This window comes from Polyodon spathula, chromosome 6 (assembly GCF_017654505.1).
Source record: "Polyodon spathula isolate WHYD16114869_AA chromosome 6, ASM1765450v1, whole genome shotgun sequence".
Lineage (NCBI taxonomy): Eukaryota > Metazoa > Chordata > Actinopteri > Acipenseriformes > Polyodontidae > Polyodon > Polyodon spathula.
The window spans coordinates 53,358,451-53,382,063 of NC_054539.1; the positions used below are offsets into that span (position 1 = coordinate 53,358,451).

At 39.7% G+C, this 23,613-nt stretch overlaps 2 protein-coding genes across 2 annotated transcripts in view; one reads left to right on the forward strand and one right to left on the reverse strand.

Annotated features, from left to right (window-relative positions):
- The window catches only part of LOC121317692 (dynein heavy chain 8, axonemal-like), a 151,382-nt gene extending 134,647 nt beyond the window's left edge, over positions 1-16,735 (forward strand). The window contains exons 75-92 of the mRNA XM_041253848.1: positions 5,374-5,556; positions 6,142-6,247; positions 6,592-6,844; positions 7,161-7,351; positions 8,264-8,385; positions 8,731-8,849; positions 9,002-9,204; positions 9,563-9,636; positions 10,030-10,182; positions 11,678-11,833; positions 12,021-12,137; positions 12,436-12,537; positions 12,746-12,906; positions 14,433-14,589; positions 15,048-15,200; positions 15,467-15,656; positions 15,924-16,045; positions 16,382-16,735. Of these exons, the coding sequence (XP_041109782.1) occupies positions 5,374-5,556; positions 6,142-6,247; positions 6,592-6,844; positions 7,161-7,351; positions 8,264-8,385; positions 8,731-8,849; positions 9,002-9,204; positions 9,563-9,636; positions 10,030-10,182; positions 11,678-11,833; positions 12,021-12,137; positions 12,436-12,537; positions 12,746-12,906; positions 14,433-14,589; positions 15,048-15,200; positions 15,467-15,656; positions 15,924-16,045; positions 16,382-16,669 (2,850 nt within the window). The 3' untranslated portion in view covers positions 16,670-16,735. The remainder of the gene's footprint in view (positions 1-5,373; positions 5,557-6,141; positions 6,248-6,591; positions 6,845-7,160; positions 7,352-8,263; positions 8,386-8,730; positions 8,850-9,001; positions 9,205-9,562; positions 9,637-10,029; positions 10,183-11,677; positions 11,834-12,020; positions 12,138-12,435; positions 12,538-12,745; positions 12,907-14,432; positions 14,590-15,047; positions 15,201-15,466; positions 15,657-15,923; positions 16,046-16,381) is intronic.
- A 1,399-nt stretch (positions 16,736-18,134) lies between these two features.
- Positions 18,135-19,728, reverse strand: LOC121317327 (SAYSvFN domain-containing protein 1-like). Its single transcript, XM_041253143.1, has 2 exons — positions 19,364-19,728; positions 18,135-18,542 (listed from the first exon to the last, which is right to left on the reverse strand). The coding sequence occupies exons 1-2, from the start codon at positions 19,565-19,567 to the stop codon at positions 18,210-18,212; spliced, it is 537 nt and encodes a 178-aa protein (XP_041109077.1). The 5' UTR covers positions 19,568-19,728; the 3' UTR covers positions 18,135-18,209.
- Between the last annotated feature and the right edge of the window lie 3,885 nt (positions 19,729-23,613).

The window sequence follows — 23,613 nt, forward strand, 5'->3', positions numbered from 1 at the left end:
AATGATGAGCTTATTTCCTGGCGGGGCAATTTTTAAAGGGTGCTTGGCCCTTCGGCCACCCATGAAGGACATTGTCCCTCGTTGGAGGCTTAATGTGGTGCTGGAAGCCCTTATGAAATCTCCGTTTGAGCCCATGCATTCAGCGGAGCTGAAATATTTATCAATGAAAGCGGCTTTCTTGCTTGCTATGATGAAAGTAGCAAAAGCCTGCTTAATTTTTGCAGAAGCCAGGGCCAAAGTCACACTTCGCACTAATCCTACTTTTTTGTCAAAAACCATCTCAGCATTCCACATGAACCAGACGGTGGAGCTTGAGGCTTTTCATCTGTCTCCTTTCCAGTCTGATAGAGAGCTGCAGCTCTATACGATTAAACTCAGCAGGGCTTTTCCCGCCCCACTCTGTTAGTGTGCAGGGCTCTCTCCTGCTGCCCTGCCACAGACGGCCTGTTACAGCATAAAATTAGAGGTGAGTTCTCCCTCAATTTTTTTAGCTCTAGCTACTTGTACTGAGGTTCCTCATGGTAATGCACAAGGTGGCCTTGGCTGAGCCTTGTAGCTTTTCACTTGGTCTGCAATATTCCTTGCTACAGCTTTGGTATGTCTATCCATGAGGTAATGGTTACATTTCGTACTTGAAAGGGAATGTTAGGTTATTACCATAACCGTGGTTCATTGAAATAGAAATGTAACCATTAACCTTCAAGGTTGTTGCGTCTTTTGCAGCAGTCTTGAGGGAAAAGGATGTTTTGAGTTACTGCAGTCTCTTTTATGCCCTCGGGGGTGGGCACGACTGCATCATGGGCACTACTTGCGGCTTTGGAATATCGATTCAGGTTAGATGGTATCAGAAGATTAATACCCATGAGGTAATGGTTACATTTCTATTTCAGAGAACCAGGGTTATGATAATAACCTAACGTTTTGTTCAATGTAAACGTCATCTGTACAATGCATTCTGTTCCGTCTTCATTTTACCTATTTTAATAGTGTTATATATAAAAAAAAGAAAGGCAGTTTAATCCCATCAGATTCTATAGTGGGGCCCCCACCTTCACCCCCAAAAAGCTTTTCATAATCTTACAGTATCCCCTCCCCCGGTCTGGGCGGTAGACTCTCGCGATCCCCCCACCTGGGCGCTGGAGATCCTGCTACCTGGGCTGTTGTTCTGTTTATAGCTGCCTCCAGGTAGCAGAGCAAAGTCTTAGATATAGCTCCAGCCGATTCGGAATGTTTGTAGAATGGACTCGTATCAAATAAACTAGCTAATGAGATTTGGGAAATATATTTCCTTTCGAAATTAGGTCTTAAGGATGACCTTATGGCGACGAGGACGAAGTCTTTCAAGAAGGGAAACCGGAGTTCGGATATGGAATTATTAAAAAAAAAAAAAAAAAAAAAAAACAAGCAAACAAACAACTGTGGCCGGCATAATATTCTCGGTGGTGGCATTTGATTCACAAAGTCAGTCATTGGAAAAATATTGTGAAGTATTATTGCATTTCTTTGCGGCAAATGACATTGAAGAAGTGGGAAAAAAAGAAATCTATATTAATTAGCGTTGTGGGAGCTCAAACATATAGTTTGATAAGGAACTTGTTAAACCCTGAAAATCCTGGGGATAAATCGTTTCAAGAATTGGTGGATTTGTTAAAAAAAACATTTTAACCCAAAGCCCAGTGAAATTGTACAAAGGTTTAAGTTTGTCTCAAGATTGCAACTATGGAGATACACTAACGCAGATGTTACAAGATTGTTTAGTATGTGGCATTAATGAGGATCGAATCTAGAGAACATTACATTGGCGGATTTAACTTTCGAACAGGCACTGAAAATAGCTCAAGCTATGGAATCAGCGAATAAAAATGTACAAGATTTGCAAGTCAGGGCGGCAGTATCCTGTAATAGGGTGCAAGGGGAACAAGCTGCCGGGCGTATGGGTTTTAGGCTAGAGGAACGTGGCTCTCTTTTTTTTTTTTTTAAATTTAGTCGTTGCCAATTATTTTTGTTATTTTCTCCCAATTTGAAATGCCCAATTATTATTTAGGCTCAGCTCACCGTTACCACCCCTGCACTGACCCGGGAGCGGCGAAGACGAACACATGCTGTCCTCCGAAGCGTATGCCATCAGCTGACCGCTTCTTTACACACTGTGGATTCACCATGCAGCCACCCAGGAGCTGCACCGTCGGAGGACAGCGCAGCTCCCAGGAAGCCAACAGTCAAGCCCGCAGGCGCCCAGCCAGATTACAGGAGTCGCTGGTACTCAGTGAGTTGAGGACACCCTGGCCGACATAAACCCTCCACTCCCCCAGCGACCCTCAGCCAATTGAGCGCCGCCTCCTGGGAACTCCCATCCACTTTCGGCTGTGGAATAGCCGAGACTTGAACTGGCAACGTCCACGCTTTAGAGCGCATCCTGCACTCATGTAGAGCGCCTTGGCTGGATGTGCCACTCAGGAGCCCCCAGGAATGTGGCTCTGTGAGGGGAAATAAAGACTGTTACCGTTGTGGAGGATTGCATTTATCGTCAGAGTGTAGATTTCAGCAAGGAAAGTGTTATTGTTGTGGTTTGAAAGGCCACATTGCTAAAGTTTGTAGAAATAAAAATAAAGTAAATGTGAGTAGGCCAACACCAGAAAGAAAAACCAAGGAAAATGCTGGGAATTTTCAAAGTTCTTACCGTTCGTATAATCTTGAAGGAGCTGCAGAGGAGGAAGAAAACATGTTCACAATGTTTAGAGTAAAATACACTATTGTGTTCAAGGCAGGGAAATATCATGGAAACGCGGATGCTTTGAGCCATCTACCTGTAACAGAGGAAGTAACAGACGAAGGAATCAAGAGACAAGTGTTAATGATGCACCATTTGGACACCCTGCCTGTGAATACTATGCAAATCTGCCTATGGACTGGAAGAGATCCTGTATTGGCTCGAGTTAGAGAGTACGTAATGAGAGGGTGGCCGGAGCTGGAGGAGGCATCAGAGTTAAAGCTGTACTGCACCCGAAAATTAGAAGTGTACAAGACAGATGTGTATTGTGGGGGCCTTGAGTAGTTATTCCTAGACAGGGCAAGGGTAATGGAAGCTGTTTTACTAGTATAGCGTTCCAAACTTTCATGAAGAAAAATGGCATCCATCATGTGACTTCTGCTCCTTTTCACCCTTCGTCTAATAGATTGGCAGAGAGGGCAGTTCAGACTTTAAAAGACGGAATTAAGAAGATGCAAGGAGGTACTATTGAAGCTAAAGGCTCAAGATTCTTGTTTAGTTGTCGAATTACACCGCATCCCTAGTGTGAAGACCAGAGTGCAAAACAAACAAATTAAGCAAAAAGAAATCCATGATAAGGGGTCAAAACTGAGAAGTTTCTTATCAGGGGATAATGAATTTTAGTGGTGGACCAAAGATAAGTGGACAATCTCCCTTGCCCCAGGGGGAACTCTGACGCTCTACCGGAGAAGGGAAAGTGCCAAGTTATCTGAAGGATTATATTAGATAATGTTAGATCTGTTGTTAGTATAGAGGGCAAAAATGCACCCTGATCTCACAAGGAAGGGATGGCAGTCTACCGTGACCTTCCCATGCACACACGCAAGCACACACAACACACAAAAAAAAAAAAAAAAAAAAATAATATATATATATATAAGATATATCTATATATATATATAATAATATATATATATATATATATATATATATATATATTATATATATATATAGGCCAAGAAAGAGCGGGCAAATATATATATAGATTATGATATATTAATATTAGATATATATTATATATATATATATATATATATATATCCTTCTAGACAACATTTGTAAACCACCACCACCAGGTGTTTGGGGTTATGTTAAGTTAAGAGCGGTGGGTTGTAAAAAAAAAAAAAAAAACATAGTTACAATGGCAAGCAGTGTTGCCAAGTCTCACGAGAAAAAAAAGCGGCACTGCCTTTCAAAACAAGACCGACACAAGCCCAACCCATTTCTGAGGGAAGGGAGTGGGGGTATTCATACCAATTCTATATATTTTTTAGTAGTTCTAGTTTTTCTTAGTTGAACTGGTGGGGATAGGATGATTGTAAAATTCTAATGACGTGCATATATACTGACACCAGTCACGCAACCCGCGACTCTTAAAAAATTAAAGCGACATTTTAAAAATACAAGCCCAATTCTGCGTATTGTAAGCGGACTTGGCAACTGTGATGGCAAGCAAAAATCTACAGATGGAAAGAAAATCATTCTGTTCCACTGCCATATCAAGTTGTGTCATTAACAGTTTAAATTCAAATTGAAAACCAAATACGTAGGATGAAAAGAGGAGGATTTTTTTTAGGTCATCCTCAAAGACCTCATTCTGAAATGAAATACATTGTTTCTGAATCTCATTTGCTAGTTTATTTGATACGTATCCATTCTGCAAACGTTCCGAATCAGCGGGAGCTATATCTAAGACTTTGGGGGCATGTGTTGAAACAGCACAGTGCTGCTATAATTGTGGATAGGTCCCTTCATTAGTTGGAAATGAGAACAACTCTATCTTGGTTTCCTTTTTCCGCAACCACTTGCACAGCACAGATGTTTTTTTGTTTGTTTGTTTTTATTGAATGCAACATTAATCATAATAATACATCAAAACACAACATGCGAAGGAAACATGTACATGGAAAATTAGACGAACCATGTTTGTCACACAGACTAGTGTGTTTCCACACGGTGGTAATGTGGCTTATACAATGCTTCACTGGGCAAGCGCCAGTACGTTTCAAAGCACATGTGAGGGTACATTCGGAAGTCATGTTTTTTGGCTCAGAGAGATGTTTGAGAACGGTGATTTTGGACATCATGCATTATGCAGATGTTTGGGCACAGAGAGATTATTATACAATGACCAAATACATTCAGAACAGCAAGGTGGGATAGTTTATGTTTTATCTTTCATGTAGTGCTGATGTACCCTTTAACAAATTGATGCAATTGTGTCGCAGTTGTCGGCAGTTTTAGTACATCTCATTATAATATTTTACAAATTTATGTAGGAATGTCCATAATTACATATTCATCTAAAGTTGAACTGCAAAGAAAAACTGCTGCCCAAAGCATTACCTAAAAAGCTGCTAACAGCATTGCGCATGTTTAGTACATTTCACACTGGACTTCTGACTCATTTGCAGCTGGTTTGTGACTATTGTGACAGGCACAACACTATAGTACATCTACCCCTAAATGTTTTGAATACTTACACGTTGTGTTGGTTTTCAAAATCCTCCATTTTCTTAATCACAGTTGTATGCATGGGGATCAATTTACACTTTTTCTGTAAACTCATTCAGACTTATCAGTATCTTCTTTGTTGTTCCCAGGTGAAAGTGGGAGACAAAGAAGTAGACATTATGGATAACTTCAGGCTTTACATTACCACAAAGTTACCAAATCCTGCCTACACCCCAGAGATCAGTGCCAAAACCTCCATTATAGACTTCACTGTGACCATGAAGGGCTTGGAGAATCAGCTGCTGGGCAGAGTCATTCTCACTGAGAAATATGTAAGCTGCATCAATGAATCTCCCCTCCCAGCACCCAGCCATTTCCATTCTTATCTCTGAAGTATCCAGGATTAGAGATGGGGAGTTGTCACTTTGTGACAATTTTTGTAGTGACATCAAGGTACCAGTAATTAAGCATCTCTTTCAGGGGAGCTTATACATTTTTTTGTAAATCTATGCTTCATTTCTCATAAACTGTTTCAGATGCTGACTTCATATTTTTTGTCTTCTTGAAACTCCTTGGGCAAATCCTAATGGTTTGTTTGAATGTTAAATGTTTTGACCGGTCAGCTAATATATGGCTGCATTGTTGTGGTCATGTGACTTTTTGATTTCTCGATGCTGAAGACCAAATGTTTTGAGATACTGGCTTCATTTATACTCATCTCTATTCTATGATTCTCTGTCTAAGTCAAGTTTGGGTAGCATTCAATAAAAAAATATTTCACACATCAATAATAATATAGTAAAAAGTGGTAAAATTGCATAAGGCATAAAGAAAATGAATTCCTTTTCCTACATGCCTGACAAGGGTTTCTAGTCAACGAATATCCCTGTGCCTGAGAGCTTCTGTGTTTGTGTTAGGAACTGGAGGCAGAGCGGGTAACGCTGATAGAGGATGTCACTGCAAACAAGCGCAAGATGAAGGAGCTGGAAGATAACCTGCTGTACAAGCTCAGTACCACTAAGGGTACCCTCCTAACCCAGTTTTATCACAATCACCTACCGTATATTTATATTGCTCACTGAATGCAGTAAAACTTATTTAACTTCAATCTGAAGAGGACAGCAAAAATAAAAATTGAAAAAAAAAATTGAGTAAATGAAAAAAATAACACAACACCTCAGTACAATGTGTTTTTTTTGTGATATAGCTTAGAACTTAACCCAAGTTGATATGTGTGAAATCCAGGTATAGACAAATAATTTGAGATATAGACACTGGACTTATATATGAATTAAACCCCATAGAGAGAGTGTTAAAGAAGTTGCTTATTTTCATTGCAATAATGTGTGTGTGTGTGTGTGTTTAAGGTTCCCTGGTGGATGACGAGTCTATGATCGGGATCCTGAGCACTACAAAGCAGACCGCAGCAGAGGTGAGTGAGAAGCTGCATGTTGCCGCAGAGACTGAGGTGAAGATTAACAACGCACAGGAGGAGTACCGGCCTGCCGCCTCCCGCGGGAGTATCCTCTACTTCCTCATCACTGAGATGAGCATGGTCAACATCATGTACCAGACCTCCCTCTCGCAGTTCCTCAAGATCTTCGACCTCTCCATGGCCAAGTACGCACAATAGAAATGCAGTATTTTACATTTCATTACTGTTAGTTTGTAACAAATGTTAGAACGACATGTTGTCAATACCAAGATAAATTACTTGCCTAAAAGATAGGTTTAAAATATTGCTACTACCAATGTTAATTCAATAGATCTACTGTACAATAATCCAAACCTGCTATCCAAACAGGTAGCAAATTCAGACAGAAGATTTATTAGTATTCAGGCAGTGTCTGGCCTATTATTCCTAGTGAGCAATAGGCATTGCAGACACTCATCCTTTGTTAATGAAGAGATTCACCTACAGCGATGGCTGTTGCAGGTCAGAGAAGTCCCCGCTTGCTCAGAAGCGCATCGGTAACATCATCGAGTTCCTGACCTTCGAGGTGTTCAAGTACAGTGTTAGAGGCTTCTATGAGAACCACAAGTTCCTCTTCACACTGTTGCTGGCCCTCAAGATTGACCTGCAGAAAGGATACGTCAAGCACAATGAGTTTCAGATTCTTATAAAAGGTGAAACAAACCCCAGCAGAAAGTCACTGCACTCACAGCACATACATAACAAACATTTGTCCAGCATTAAAAATAAAACTACACCAAGAAAAGCATTTCGTCTAATACCTTCTTCAGTGTACAATTTTCAGTAGCAAAAGCGTGACGATGTTTACATTTAAAAGGCACATTTTATGTTAACTTGTATAATTGGCCGAAAGTTGCTTTATAAAGTCGAATTAACCCTGCTGAATAATGATATGTTAACATATTGAATGACATACTGTTTTGTAGTTTTATATGTACTTGCAAAAGGCACATGTGTCATTGTGCACAAGATATTATGGAACTATGATCAAAAGTGCTTGGGCTGTTGAAGGATGGACAATGACACCTGTGCCTTCTGCCAGTTCTGTTGTCAATTCAACTCTTGTCTTCTTTCTATTCCTTAAGGATATTATCTTCAAGTATTGTTCATCCTTGTTAGACAGCTTTTTGGGTCTTCCAGTTCGGAGTTTGTCAATTACAGATGATGTTTATCTATACTTGTTGATTATGCTTCGGGTGCCACACCTTGAAAAACAAGTGATGAATGCAATTTAACTCAATGTTTTTCCTGCTTATGCATGTCAAGGTTGTTATAATAGTAGAAAACACTAGTGGAGGCTTTGAGTAAATTGTTGATGCTTATAATGCATCAGAGTAGAAAAGTGCAACATGCCTAAGATTTCGCACAGTGTGTGTGTGTGTGTGTGTGTTTGTGTGTGTGTATGTCCATATATAATATATATATATATAATATATATATATATATATATATAACATTTAAAAAGTTTCTATTAGCAACTGAAAATATTATACCTGCCTTATCTTTGGGTCTGGTTCATAATGAGTTGCTGAACTTGTTTGTCCCTGTGTGTTCTCATTCTGCAGGTGGAGCTGCCCTTGACCTGAAGGCCTGTCCTCACAAACCATTCCGCTGGATCCTAGACATGACCTGGCTGAACTTGGTGGAGCTCAGTAAACTGACCCAGTTTTCAGAGATCATGAACCAGGTGATGTAATCTGTGAGCCTCCCAAGGTAAACATGTCTTCTTAAGAAAATACTGTCTCTCACAAAAGACTGATGTTCAGGAAGTTGTATTCCAGTACTTACATTCTTTTTCTTTTGGAATCAGTTTTTCTCACAAATTCAGCTAATCTCTTGACCACTCTTACTCCAGACGTATACACCCCTTTTCGTCAAGTAAAAAATGTTGATTGCAACAACACCAGCTTTCTGGCATTGTGTTAAGGATCATTTTCTCAAAACAGTTGACTGCTCATAAGGAGGGTTTTGCTCCATGCAGAAAGTAGCTGTACTAAAATGTTTCTTTCCATGTGTTCAAACGTGTGTATAGGTATCTCGCAATGAGAAGGGTTGGAAGTTGTGGTTTGACTCAGATGCGCCTGAAGAGGAGGTGATCCCTGATGGATACAGTGACTCTCTAGATACGTTTCGGAAATTGCTGCTCATCAGGTCAGAGTCCACAAAGATTTCATCTTGTAGACAAACTGTACACTGCTTTTGATCTATTACTGTGCCAGTTCATTACCTGTATGTGTTATTGTTGCTTATGAATAAGCTGTACTGTTAGGGGGTTGATGCTTCTCTCATGTCTCCAATGCTAGGTCTTGGTGTCCTGACTGCACTCTCACCCAGGCCAGAAAGTACATAGGCGACTCAATGGGAGCAAAGTTTGCAGAATCCGTGATCCTGAACTTGGAGAAGACATGGGAGGAGAGTGATACGCGCACACCTCTCATCTGCTTCCTGTCCATGGGCTCTGATCCTACCAATCAGATTGATGCCTTAGCGAAGAGGCTGCGGCTGGGTGGGTGGGGCACCGCACGCATCATAGTACAAACACTACAGCAGCTTCTAAAACTTCTGAATCTAAGGACCAAGATTGCTAGTTCTGATTACCTCCCTCTCTTTCTGACATAAAGTAAACTACCTGATTTCATTCACACCAATAAAGATATTCCAATAGGATGTGATCTGCTATTATAGTTTTATTTCCTCTTCAACCCAAATAATCTTTACCAGACATAAATATATTTCTAATATTAGTTCCCAAGGAAATATTACATTATTAGTACTGTTAAACTAAAAATATTGTCTTAGCTCCTAAATATTTTCAAGTTAGAAATTACCCTCTGTCTTCTGTCTCTCTGTCTCTCTGTCTACAGAATGTAGAGCTATCTCTATGGGACAGGGACAGGAGGTGCATGCAAGGAGGCTTATACAGATGTCAATGCAACAGGTGAGAATGTCTCTGCTATTCATTTTGAGCGACTGTGACTACAGTAGGTTCCCAGGAATGTCCTGACTGACTGAGCAACTTTGTGACTGGTGCTCCAGGACTGTCCTGACTGACTGAGCAGCTTTGTGACTGGTGCTCCAGGATTGTCCTGACTGACTCTGAGCAGCTCTGTGACTGGTATTCCAGGACTGTCCTGACTGACTGAGCAGCTTTGTGACTGGCGCTCCAGGACTGTCCTGACTGACTCTGAGCAGCTTTGTGACTAGTGCTTCAGGGCTGTCCTGACTGACTCTGAGCAGCTTTGTGACTGGTGTTTCAGGATTGTCTTGACTGACTGACAGCAGTTTTTTGACTGGGTTTCCAGGACTGTCCTGACTGACTGTGTCTCCTCAGGGCGGCTGGGTCCTGCTGCAGAACTGCCACCTAGGTCTGGAGTTCATGGACGAACTGCTGGAGACCATCACCACTACAGAGACCATGAACGAGACCTTCCGTGTGTGGATTACCACCGAGGCACACGAAAAGTTTCCAATCACATTGCTGCAGGTTAAGCTCCCTCACAACCATATGATACCTGATACCCAGAGGGGGCTCTTACTTTAGCCCTGCCATCCATTCACTTTATAGCTGTCAAATGTGTTGTGGTTGAGTAAGGCATTTGTCATTTAATTTCTTAAGTTTCCTTTAGTATTTATAAATGTAGTACTTCAGGTGTTTAATACTTATGGATGGTAGTCTTGATTAAAATATCTGATTGCAGGCCTTGCTGTCAGGTAGTCTTGCACTTTCAAGGTCATTCACCTGGAGAGTGAAATTGGCCCCACCCATTTCAGGTCCGCTTTTCCCGTTAGTAACCAACAAGCTACTCCCCTTAATGACTTTACAGCCAGTAGGATGCTTTGATGCTTTGACCTAGCAAATGAAGCAGTACAATATTTCCTGGAAGGCAAGGCAAACAAACTAGAACTTTATTTTACCTTGATAAATACTTGCAATATTTAACATTTCTTATGTGTTTTTTGTTGTAGTCATGCTCACATTAAAAACTTTGAATCTATACTTTTCATGTGAGTATTATGTGTGGCAGTGATTGAAACGAATAGGAATAGTCTGGAAATTTCTTGTGCAGTCAGTTATCTGTATTGTTTTTTTCAATACAATATTTTGTGTTTTTTTTTTATTGTTTACATTTTTATTATTTATTTTGCTTAGAGATGCATTCTATGACCCAAGGGACCTTACAAAACTTCATGAAAGTTTTGTTGAAAAATATTGATGTTTGGGCAGATTACAAGACATTGTTTCACCTGAGTGATTGCAAAGACATAATACATGTTTATTCTCATGGTCTTTATAAACAATAATGGACACTGCTCTTGATTTATTTTCTCAAAATAAATATTTAAAAATAAAATACTAGTTACACATTTCATTATTATCAGTCATAAGGAAAAAAAAAATGTACCTGATACATTTAGTTCACGAAATAGTATATGCTTATATCCACCTGTTCTTGATATTTATAAATGTTGTAAAAACATATATATTAAAACACGAGACAGAATACATGTTCTAATATAATTATAAGTCAAATATATCAGATTTACAATGTTTCCTCTTTTTTTATTCGCTTTAAACAAATGTCTGTGATGTTTTGTTTCTGCCTGGCTGCTGTAAACTTTAGACTGTAAACTGCACTTTAGACACTAAATGCCTCTCTCAGTGACCACATGAAAAAAAAAAAACTATCAGGAAGTGAATATCATTCCCTCCCCTTTCCATTGGTGTATGTTTCAAGCCTGTACTGCAAAGTACAGTGGCCTGGTAAGTCTAAAAAACAAAGTGCTTTTTTTATCGGGTGTACATGATCATCGTTCTAGAAGCCCACTTCAGCTTAATCGTGTTAGCAAGATCTCAGTCCTTAAAGGGTTAACTGGAGGAAGGTGTTTTTAAACTTCAATAAAACAATCAATAGAAATTGCATGCTTAATAGTTGGTTAAATAAGGCATACATTACAGTCAGATGCCTCTTCTGTTCTAGTCTTCCATAAAGTTCACCAACGAGCCTCCTCAAGGAGTACGTGCAGGCCTGAAACGAACATTCATAGGGATCAGTCAGGACCAACTGGATGTCACTAACCTGCCCATGTGGAAACCAATGCTCTATTCTGTGGCTTTTCTGCACACTTGTGTACAGGTAACTTGGTTATACAGAGCTAAAGAGGGGGCAGGTAACTTGTGTAATACACAGAGATAAAGAGGGGGCCGGTAACCTGACTACACAGCAATAGAGAAGGGATTAGTCAAGATGCCCAATAAGAATATTTCAATAAACAAGTTACCAAATAAAGAAAGAAGATTTTAATGCTTTATTTAATGTACAGGAGCGAAGGAAATTTGGTCCCCTGGGCTGGAATATTCCCTACGAGTTTAATTCCGCAGATTTTACAGCAAGTGTCCAGTTTGTACAAAACCATCTGGATGAATGTAGCACCAAGACGGTAAGTGTTAATGTGCACTGAAACATACTGTATCTGTTTATTTAACTGAGCTGACTGAAATAACCAAACGTGTTAATGGGCTGGATTTTCCTCTTCTTTCAATAAGTTATGTTGAAAAAAACACTTGATTTCTTCTGTTTTGAGAATTCCATTTAGGAAGTATCTGAGAAGTTCTTAAATATCCTATTTAGGACATTTTGTGAAAAATAGAACGTTGCACATATTTAGCATATTGCACAACTTTGGACAGTGACAGAACAAAGTGTAACTCAATTTATCCCCCCTTCTGTGTCTCCAGGGAGTTTCCTGGGTTACAGTGCGCTACATGCTGGGAGAGGTGCAGTATGGGGGCAGGGTCACAGATGACTATGATAAGCGACTTCTCAACTGCTTTTCCAGGGTAAACTGCCTTTTACAGTACTTTTACTGTTCATTACACATTGCCTATATGTTGAAACGCTATGCTGCCTGAAGCCACCATCTACTGTCTCTCACACAGCTGGTACACTGATAATATTGTGAAATCTGGTATTTCCCGTCTTGGTCTATTACAACTGGAGTGTTTCTCATGTTTTCAGTCTTAATCCTTCTGTGTACTCATCATGCAGGTGTGGTTCAGTGAGAAGATGTTTGAGCCGACCTTCTGTTTCTACACCAACTACAAGATCCCTGTGTGTAAAACGGTGGAGCAGTATCTGGAGTTCATCCAGTCTCTGCCAGCAGTGGACACCCCCCAGGTGTTTGGCCTGCACCCCAACGCTGACATCACGTAATACTGCAAGCTCTCCTTTATCTAAACATTTAATAAGATTTTAGTTTTATCTGCACCGTTAAATCAAAACAACTTCAGTCTGTATGTTAAAGGGTTTTTAGTTGGTTTAAACTGCTAACTTGCATCATTTAACTTGTTAAAATTGTGTTTTTTAAATCAACCTTAAAACAGTTCTGTGACATCACCCATTGATCTTTTGACTAATTAATTATACAAATCTTTCAGCTAAAAGTGGTTGTGAAGAGAAGGGGAGTGCGGGGCAGATATATTGTTGAGTAACAACACAGAAAACTGTTAATTCGTCAGCTAAACCACGGGTGCTTTTGTGTCTTTTCGTTCACATAAAGTCAGAAAAAAACAACATATGAATCCAAATTAACATGTATTTATACTAAAGTAATACAAAAATGACTACAAAAGATTTAGAAGTGAGTAGTTTTTCGAGATTTACGATTATACTGTAAATTTATACTTTTGAGGCATAAGCAATTAGGAAATAACACTTACAACCCAGGAACAAAAATTGTGTTACATAGTGTAATTATTCACAAATGTAATATACTTTGTTTTAACATACACCATATTCAGGTCTATACGCAATTGCTTACCTTCCCGCATACAGCTATTGTCTTTTAAAACCTGTCCTTTTATAGCTGCCTAGCTTATTAAATTACGAACGGGTGGATTAATTTAACTGATTGTCATGACATTTTGGCAAATGCAGTTTTTCATTCCTCATTTAAACAGCAATAACTGCATTTGTTATTTTCAGGAACAAAAGCAATTATAGACTTAAACTTACTTTCCTGGCTTTAACCACTGTTCAAACAACCTTACAGACCATTTACATACTTCTCAAAAACCCAGTGCTGGCAATGACATTAGGTCTTCATCTGTTTTAGGTTTGGCAAAACTATCAATTACTTTACTCTACGTTCCCTTTCAGATTCCTTAGTTTTTTTGCATTTTTATTTTTCTAATGTCACTTTCATGTTCTACACTTTTGTCTCAAAGTGGAATTTCAAAACTCAGAGCAACTCATATTAACAACATTCTTGCAATGTTTAAGAAACATTGTAACTGTTTGAAGTAAGCGCAACAAAGGAGCAAAAACCAAATCCAATTACTGAATTAATAATCAATTGAATCTCATTATCGAACAAGTGTCAATTAGGAAGAAATGTTTTAAGTGGCATAAACAACTCAAAAAGTGTTGAATCGGATTCAACACTCAGCGCTGTTTGTCCTGTACTTTTAATGCATACCTAAATAATCCCCTAAATACCTTTTATTTATTAAAATCAAAAACAGGCTTAGTGTTTTATAGAAAGTGAGTGCCATTGCTACTCTGTGATGAAGGAAATCAAGAGACTGTTCTCCAGTGGGGCCAGGGTGTGCCAGTAGAATAAAGTCCTGTTTGCTTGTTCATTTGATTTTCATAATGGATTCAATAAGATGATGAATGGGGTTCTTAGCTGGCATGCATGATTCTCTGATTCCAGCCTTGATCCCTGTGTGTGCAGGTATCAGAGTAACACCTCCTCAGAGGTGTTGAACACCATCACCAACATCCAGCCTAAGGAAAGCGGAGGGGGTGCTGGGGAGACCAGGGAGACCATTGTGTACAGAATGGCACAAGACATGCTGGAGAAGCTGCCTCCTAACTACCTACCACATGAGGTGAGGCAGTGCTGGAATTAACTAACCAACTGTTATTACTACCTTCATTACAACGTTGTATCATAGGAAATGCTGCCACATCCTTTGCCTGACTCTGCCTCTTTCAGCATGTTCTTTGTGTAGCTAATTGAAAAAATGGAGCTGTAAGAAAACAGGATCTTTAACCTGGACCGCAATAACAATTGCTTATAAAAGAAATGCTAGAATACACATTTTCAAAGAAAATGTCTAAACTTAAAAAAATGGTTGTGTATGTGAACTTACTTATACATTTGTGAAAATCTACAAGAGTTTGCGAATCAAACCCTAACTCTTTGAAGTCATCTGTTAGGTCATTTTTTTTCTTACATGGCCTCAGCTTTGACTTTTGCAGAGCTGCACGCCCAGTTACTTTCTATCCCACGCACTGCTCAGATGCTCTAACACACACTGCCTGGCTAACCCTCTGTGTTTCCCAGGTAAAAGCCCGTCTGATAAAAATGGGAGCCCTGAGCTCCATGAACATTTTCCTGCGGCAGGAGATAGACCGTATGCAGAAGGTGATCTCCCTGGTGAGGTCAAGCCTGAGCGACCTGAAACTGGCCATCGAGGGCACCATCATCATGAGTGAGGTGAGGGACAGGAGACAGACTGACACCCTCAGAGGAACATTAGAACAGAAGAAAAGCCATTGGCACTATTCCAACTACTCTTGTCCGATTGCCATGAATCTGTGTCTACACAATTTCCTAATGTGTCCTCTGGTCTTGTTCCTTTTGCTAAGTTTGAAATAGTGTCTGGTGTTGACCTTGTTGATCCTTTTCAAGATGTTACACTAGAGCCACAGTCTGTGCCTGTCTGCTCATATTCCTGTGCTTATCCCTGGCTTTCTATACAGAACCTGCGAGACGCTCTGGACAATATGTACGACGCCCGCATCCCCAAGCTGTGGAAAAAGCTGTCCTGGGACTCAGCCACACTGGGCTTCTGGTTCACTGAGCTCCTGGAGAGGAACACCCAGTTCAGCACCTGGATATTCGAGGGTCGTCCCAATGTCTTCTGGATGACAGGATTCTTCAATCCGCAGGGTGGGTAAAAACAATGGTTCTACTGTACAGTAACAAAAGGGAATGAAAGGGGAAATGAAAGTGTTCAAATGTGGTGAAGTTAACAGAATAAACAGACACAGCATTGTTCTTATGTGCAATCTGCAGTTCCTTTTGTATGATATAAATAAGGTATTGTGGTTTCAAAAGAAACATGTTTAAAAAAATGTAGTATTCCAGAGAAGTGTAAAAAGATCCAGTTACTGCATCTCTTGAAAGTTGAGCTGTTTCTCTCGTTTGGATTTTAAGGGTTTTTGACTGCAATGAGACAAGAAGTAACAAGAGCCCACAAAGGCTGGGCTCTGGATACTGTCACTCTGCACAACGAGGTGCTGAAGCAAGTAAAGGAGGAGATCACATCATCTCCTGCTGTAAGTTCACAGCATAACAACTTCTAATGCAGACTAGTGCCATCCGGACGGTACCACCCACAGCCAAATATTTTTATATTGTTAACATACACTTCAGTCCACCCTTTTCATGAGTGCAAACACATCGGAAGATTTAATTTACCTATGAATATTAACTGTGTTTCAGTTGAGGAAAGAGATATATTAATTTTAACTATAGCTCAATCTGCTTTTGTGTTTTAACCCCCAGTAATTAGATCAAATGATTTCTGTAAGCTGTTTCTATCCCTACGAGTCTCAGTATTGTAAGCTAAGTGAAAGCTGGGATTCAGCTTTTCTTGCGTGTTGTGTCTTTAGGAAGGAGTGTATGTGTATGGGCTGTACCTGGACGGGGCTGGCTGGGACCGGAGGAATGGCAAGCTGACAGAGTCCACCTCAAAGGTGCTCTTCACCTCCCTGCCTGTGGTGCACATTTTCGCCATCAACTCCACGGCTCCCAAGGACCCCAAGCTATACATATGTCCAGTCTACAAGAAACCGCGTCGCACTGACCTCACCTACATCACTGCAGTGTGCCTGCGTACCAGCCAGCCCCCCGATCACTGGATCCTGCGTGGAGTTGCCCTTCTGTGTGACATCAAGTAAGCTGCTACTTTGCTGTTTGTACTCAGTACCATGCAGTCTTCTCAGAGCATTGTTGTCGTTAAAAAAAAAAATGTTAATGAATAAATACATTATTGCTACATTACTGAGCTTGTGATATTTGGATGCACAAAATCCACAATACAGGAAACCACCTAGAGCTCAGCTTAGATATTCATAGTTTTGGGAGCTTGTTAATAATGCAACTTAAAGTGATACAGCTAAACACACACACACACCCAAACAGCTCTACTTGTGTAACCAACAAGGTGTTGCAATGCATTGGCACCTGTACAGCCATTTACATGGCACATAAATAGAAACAATTCTAGTCTATATACTGTAAACAGAACCTAGAATGACAAGTAAAGGAAACAGATAATCAACTAAAAACATTTAATAGCAGTTTACCAGATATTAGAGCCCTCTTATCAGGTCATTTTGCTTCGTCTCCCACACCCCATACACTTTAAAATACAAGAACAAAAACAAATTGAACTAAAACTAAAAACTACATGTATTTGACAGCAATGATGCACTCAGATTGCTTTACTGAATTTTAATTAGCCAAATGCTATACAGATTTGACAGAAATGGAACAGGCTAAAGAATGGATAACTGTAATAAATAAAATACATGTTAAAATCTTATTTGAAAATTACAAGGATGTCAGATAAACGCAATTCATAAGCAGGGTCTGAATTCAATCAGAAATGACAACAGACATACAATCCGAGCTCAGGGAAGAATACAATCCTTGTCCACTGTGTTCACAGTCAGTGCTCCAACAGTCACTGAACGTTACGAGTCTTAACACACGACTGGCCCAGGCACTGTGATATAATGTACTGATCACACAGAAACAATGAGCTGAATAGCAGGTATGGATGGTTTAATGTAAAAAAACCAAGTATTGTACTGTATCATCATCATCTTGAGACCTGTGCACCTGATTTACACAGAGTGAAATACAGTTAATTGTGGTTCCACAAGACAGTCACATTTTACTTACTTTACTACAGAAAGGGGAAATGTCATGATAATTAAAAAAAAAAAAAAAAAAAAAAAAAAAAAACATTTCATATTTAAACCATGTAAAAATAAGATACACATTAAGAGTAGTGTATTGCCATCTGTTGGTATGAATAAACTACTGCAAGATTTAACAAATGCATTCTGACAAATCAATAGAACTTATTAAAGCAATTATAATTTTTTGATGGTGCAGATTTAATTAACATCTTATGTCTAAAAATAAATAAAGCTCCTTCATAGAATCTCAGTTTACACTTTTCTACACTCAGTTGAGTTGTACCACAGTTTGCACCATACTACTTACTGCTGCCTTTTGAAAGTTTTGCCCCCAGTCCAGCAGTTTCACGAACTCTAGTTACGCCATACTTACTGCTGTCTTTTGAAACAAGTATTTTTGGCCCTTTGTGTTAGTTTTTTTTTTTTTTTTTGGGGGGGGGGGGTGGGGGTGGTTGGTTAAATGTCCATTAATGCATACAAAAGCCTAATGTTTAACATTAGGTGGTGGTGGTTATCTGTTGGCAAGAGGTCTGTAGCCAAGCTCGCCCTCGAACTGCTCTGCGGTCAGTGTGCCCTGGATGGCTTGGCATCCTGGGTTAAATACGGAGTAGGCACTGGGCTCCCCACTGCGTCTCTGTGAAGAGTCACGCGTGCCCTCATACAGCCAGTAGAACAATGACAGCACGAAGAATGCCAGGCCGAACTCCAGCTCCACAAACAGACCCAGCAGCACCAACCACAGCAGCACCTTCAGGAAGGTCAGGTTTGTTACGGCCAGGCGCTCCGAGCCCAGGAACTGCCCCAGAACACTGTCTTGCAACCAGCGCCACTGAGTGCCATTCTCCTGATTAGCGAGAGAGAGAGAGAGAGAGAGAGAGAGAGAGAGAGAGAGAGAGAGAGAGATCATTTCCAGACGAGAGACTAGGAGACAATGTGAATTTGGGGTAAGAGCTGAGGGACTGGGAGGGAGAGTGGCAATGTGAGCTAGGGGTCAGAGCTAAGGTACACAGTAAGGTGTAATGGTTAGAACTGAGGGACTGGGTGGGACAGGGGCAGCATAAGCTAGTGGGCAGAGCTCAGGGACTGGGTGGCAGTGTGGCCTTGAGGTTATAGTTACAAACAAGCATGCCGCAGCATGTTTTCTTCCAGATCTATATCTTCCACTTACAAATACGATCACAGTAAATAACTGGAATGTCTGAAAGTAAACTTATGCAATGAGAGGCTTGTTTTAAATTTCAGTAAATTGTATAACTGATGTTCATCATCCTTCCCACCCTGAATTACCTTAGTCAAGTTCAGTCTGACTTGAAACGAGCTATTCGGACAGAATTTTATACTTCACTGCTTTTACGTAAATCACAATTTTGAATGTGGTGTATAACTGTTCTGTTTTATTAATGACAATATACACAAACTGCATTCTCAGGACAGTTTAAAACGCGTATTGGTAGCGTCCATGACAACAAGTGCTTACGACAAACTCCATTTTCAAATACCAACTGTTTGCAGAGCTGGAATTAGTGAAACCTGCAGCAGCGCATTCTGTCCCGACTGCACACTTAATCAAATACAAACCTTCCTACCTCACAACCAACAAGTCTGTCAATAATATAGATGCGAGATATAGTGCCGTTTATGCTGTGCAACACAAGGTATTATCACCTGTGCAGCAGCATTTTCTTTGTAGCTTGTCACAGCAATGTTTCCTGTCTCGCTCCACTCTTCGGGTGGGTCAGACACAGCATTCGTTTGTGACGTTTCCTTTTTTCCCTTTACGGCTTGATCTTTCCCCGTCGTCCCAGCTCCCTGACCGGTCTGTTGCTGAATTCTCCTCTGGGCTCGGAACTCGGCCAGTCTATGCTCCATCACGTTTAGTACAGCTGGGCAATCGCAGAAATAGGTTGCGGGAAGGAAAAGTACGGTAAGTTCCGTGGCAGATGTAGTTCCGGACGGAATGGGCTATATGGGGGACAGTACGGCACTAAATGGACTTGATTTGTGTTACGGAACGGAAGCTCGACACGAAGTTTAATGTAGATAGCGCCCTCTGCAGAAACAATGGTAACTCAGGTTTACAGGTTGTCAAAGAAAAACGTCCAGACGCACTATAATTTTCAACATGTTATGTTATCCAAGAGGGCATTTAGCTAAATTTGACTAACTGATGATTAAGTTGTAGCTTGCAAAGATTGATGTAGAACAATGAAATATATAAATATAGCATTTCGTTAATTAGAGGATAGCTACAAACATTTACTTTAAAGTGATGGGTTACATTACATTTGGTATAAAGTGTTCATGTTCACGTTTCAAAACCATGTAAACATCAACAAATTATTAATCTAGCATAGGCAAACTGCCCTGCTTTGTAGTGCCCCTCCCGTCCGCTAGCTAGAAGTAATAAAACAAGCATGTTGCAGAAACTGAACTGCGTTCTGAGCGATTCTTTATAGCTGGTACTGTGACAGTTCAACATTTTTACTGAAAACAGGAGCAACATTCCCTTAGAACGACACAAATACAGAACCAGATACAAAGAGAGATAGCGTTACCCATTGCTTTCAAGCACACACTGCAGAGAGATAGCTCTGCTTCCCTTTTGCCTCCAGAGTCCAGCAGTTTCATACTAGACCTGCTGTATATACACTTGCTTGTCCGTCTGTATCGGGACTCTTGTACAATGTCCTGCTGTCTGCTCGAGTTCTGCCGGATCCTGGACCTGAAATCCGTTAGGGACTTTCTCTTCCCAAACATCTGAACCGCTGCCGCTACCGCTGTCGAGCAGAATTAGAACAACATTGGTGAGTAGCTACAAAAGAGTAGCTTCTATTTCTATTATTATTATTATTATTTATTATTATTATTATTATTATTATTATTATTATTATTATTATTATTATTATTATTATTATTAACAACTGTTTTACTATTGTAATTCTGCGACAGCTACTGTGTGTGTTTACTTTATTTATTATTAATGCAGTCGTCTTTCCTAGGCGTTGTAGTCTGTTATTCTCTTATATTTATCGCTATACACTACATACATGTCCAGTCGTTGTTACAGTTCTTTATATTTTGACCAAGCGTAAGTGTTGATTGTTCTGTAGTTTAAACCCCACCTCACTGCACAAACCTGCACGCCTATCGTTTTCACAGTTTGTATTCCACTTGTACAATGGCATTAGAAACACAGGCACTGTCTTGATACCAAAATGCATTTGGGAAATGGTTAATGGTCTCATAATAATAATAATAATAATAATAATAATAATAATAATAATAATAACAATAATAATAACCACAACTAACTATAATGTACTGCTTTTTAGTACCCTATATTGATACTAAGTCAAGGCTGTAGGATAATGTGGGGCCATGCTTTCCTACATTTTTAAAATCACTTTTTCAATTGCACCTGGTAATCAAGTGCTTCTTTGCAGGGATGGAAATAATTTGCATTCATAGTTTCTAGAATATTTCAGGTAGGTTCATTTAGTGATGGAATGTGTGTAGTTTGAGCAGAGGTGGAGATAAGACTCCATTGCATAGCAGTTTCACATTCCAGGTTTTACTATGAGCTTAGCCACAATGTATAGGTAATAAGCTCAGGTGTGTTTTATTAAACGTATAGTAAAATCAGGAATTGATCAAACTGCAAGTCTTATCTCCACCTTTGCTTTGCCATCAAACTACACAGACATCCCATTTATAAATGCACTCACCTGAAATATTCCAGAAACTTGGAATGTGAATTAATGTACGGAGCTTCTCTGGTTCCTAATACCAGACATTTCCAATTGCCCCATAGCAATATGCAGTCAGCACTCGGATATTATACGACACTCAGGTACACTTCTGTTGCGTTTTACCATTATTGACAATTTACATTTTTGTAAATACTTGAAAATGAAAACGCATGTTACAATATACAAAACAAAACCTAAGGAGTATCAAAGCAATGTTCAAGAAAATTGAAAATTGTCTCTAAATCTTGGATTCTTCAAACTAGCCACCCTTTGCCTTAATAACAACCTCACAAACACAAGGCATTCGGTTAACAAGTTTCAGCAGGAAATCACCCGACATGTCTTCCCAGCTCTTCTGCAGCAATTCCCAGAGATGTAGTACACTTGTGGGTAGCTTTGCTTTGACTCTTCTGTCCAGTTCGTCCCATACAAGTTCTATGGGATTGAGGTCTGGAGACTGGGCAAGCCAGGTCATTAGATTGAGTTGTCCTTCACTTTCCTTCTGCACCAAATAGTTCTTACACAACTTTGAGGTGTGTTTCGGGTCATTATCTTGCTGAAGAATGAAGGACTGCCCAACTAGCCGTAATCCTGATGGAATGGCATGCCTCTGAAGTATGCTATGATAGCCATGCTAGTTGAGCTTGCCGTGTACTTGGTAAAGATCATCAACTCTGTCACCAGCAAAGCAACCCCAGACCATGACACTGCCTCCTCCATGCTTGACAGTGGGAACCACACATGCAGAACTCATGCGCTCACCCTCTCTTCGTCTTACAAATACTTGGCGGTTGGACCCAAATATTTCAAATTTTGACTCATCTGTCCATAAGACCGACTTTCACTCCTCAAAAGTCCAGTTTCTGTGTTTTTTGGCCCAGGCAAGTGCTTTCCTCTTATTCTGCACTCTTAACAATGGTTTCTTTGCAGCAATTCTTCCAGTTAGGGCAGCTTCACACAATCTCCTCTGAACAGTTGCTGTTGAAACATCTGTACTTCTAGTAGCATTTAGCTGAGCTTGTATTTCAGGGGCAGTTAATCGCTGGTTTCGCAGACTCGAATTAACTTGTTCTCGTCTGAGGTCACCCTTGGCCTGCCTGACCTTGTTCGGTCCTCATGAATGCCAGTTTCTTCAGATCATTTGATGGTCTTGGCCACAGCAGTTACAGACACTTGCAAAGTTCTTGCGATTTGTCTTAAAGATTGACCTTCATTTCTTAAAGTAATTACATACTTTTTTCTTTGCTTTACTGAGCGTATTTTGCCCTTACATTCAGGAATGACAAACTTGTGCCTATGCTACCTATATTTATAGTAATCATGGACTCTCACCTGTTAACAATAATTGGTGACAAAAGGTTAATTAGGTAACATGCTAGTTAACTCAGAGAACATCTAACAAAGACATTTTTATACTTAGGCCAGTGTTCTAACACCGTATTATACACATTTCAGACTTTTAAGTAACTTGGACTTCAGACTGAAATCCCCTTGCTTTGGGTGACCATTTCATTGAAATTGACAAGATTTACATTTTCATTTAAAAATTTAATTTTTGAATGCAATTCACTTATGATTTTCAGCTTATATAAGTACATGTATCATATAATGAAATATTAAGTGTTTATAGACAAGTTTATACAGTTAAAAGCATACATAATCATGAAAAACCTGGTTTCAAGCAGGTGTACTCAAACTTTTGACTGGAACTGTATATAAGGTCACATCTGAATACGCTTACCTTGTGATCTTATGTTGCTTTTCTGCATTTTCATTTGCATGTCAACTGTAACATTTGGGCCCTATCGAGCACTATATTTTGCAATTTTGAATACGGACTTTGGATGCTGTTTTCATTCTGGAAACTTTTTTTTTTTTTTAATCTTTTGCAAAATTGCGTTGCCTTTTCCGTTTCATGCAGTTCTGTGCATGGGTAACATTTTGATTTAGTTTTGCTGTTGGTTCGTTAATGGAGAATTTTACATACTGCTGCAATATGTACCAGATTTAAAAGTATGTACTGCATTACAGTCCATGTGTTGTCCCTTTTGGCAAATGATATTTTTAGAACCACATTAAAATACTACTTCTGTTGAAAATATAGTACTTTACCAACAAAAACAACTATAGTACATGTAAATGGAAGCTTACTTATTTTAAAACACA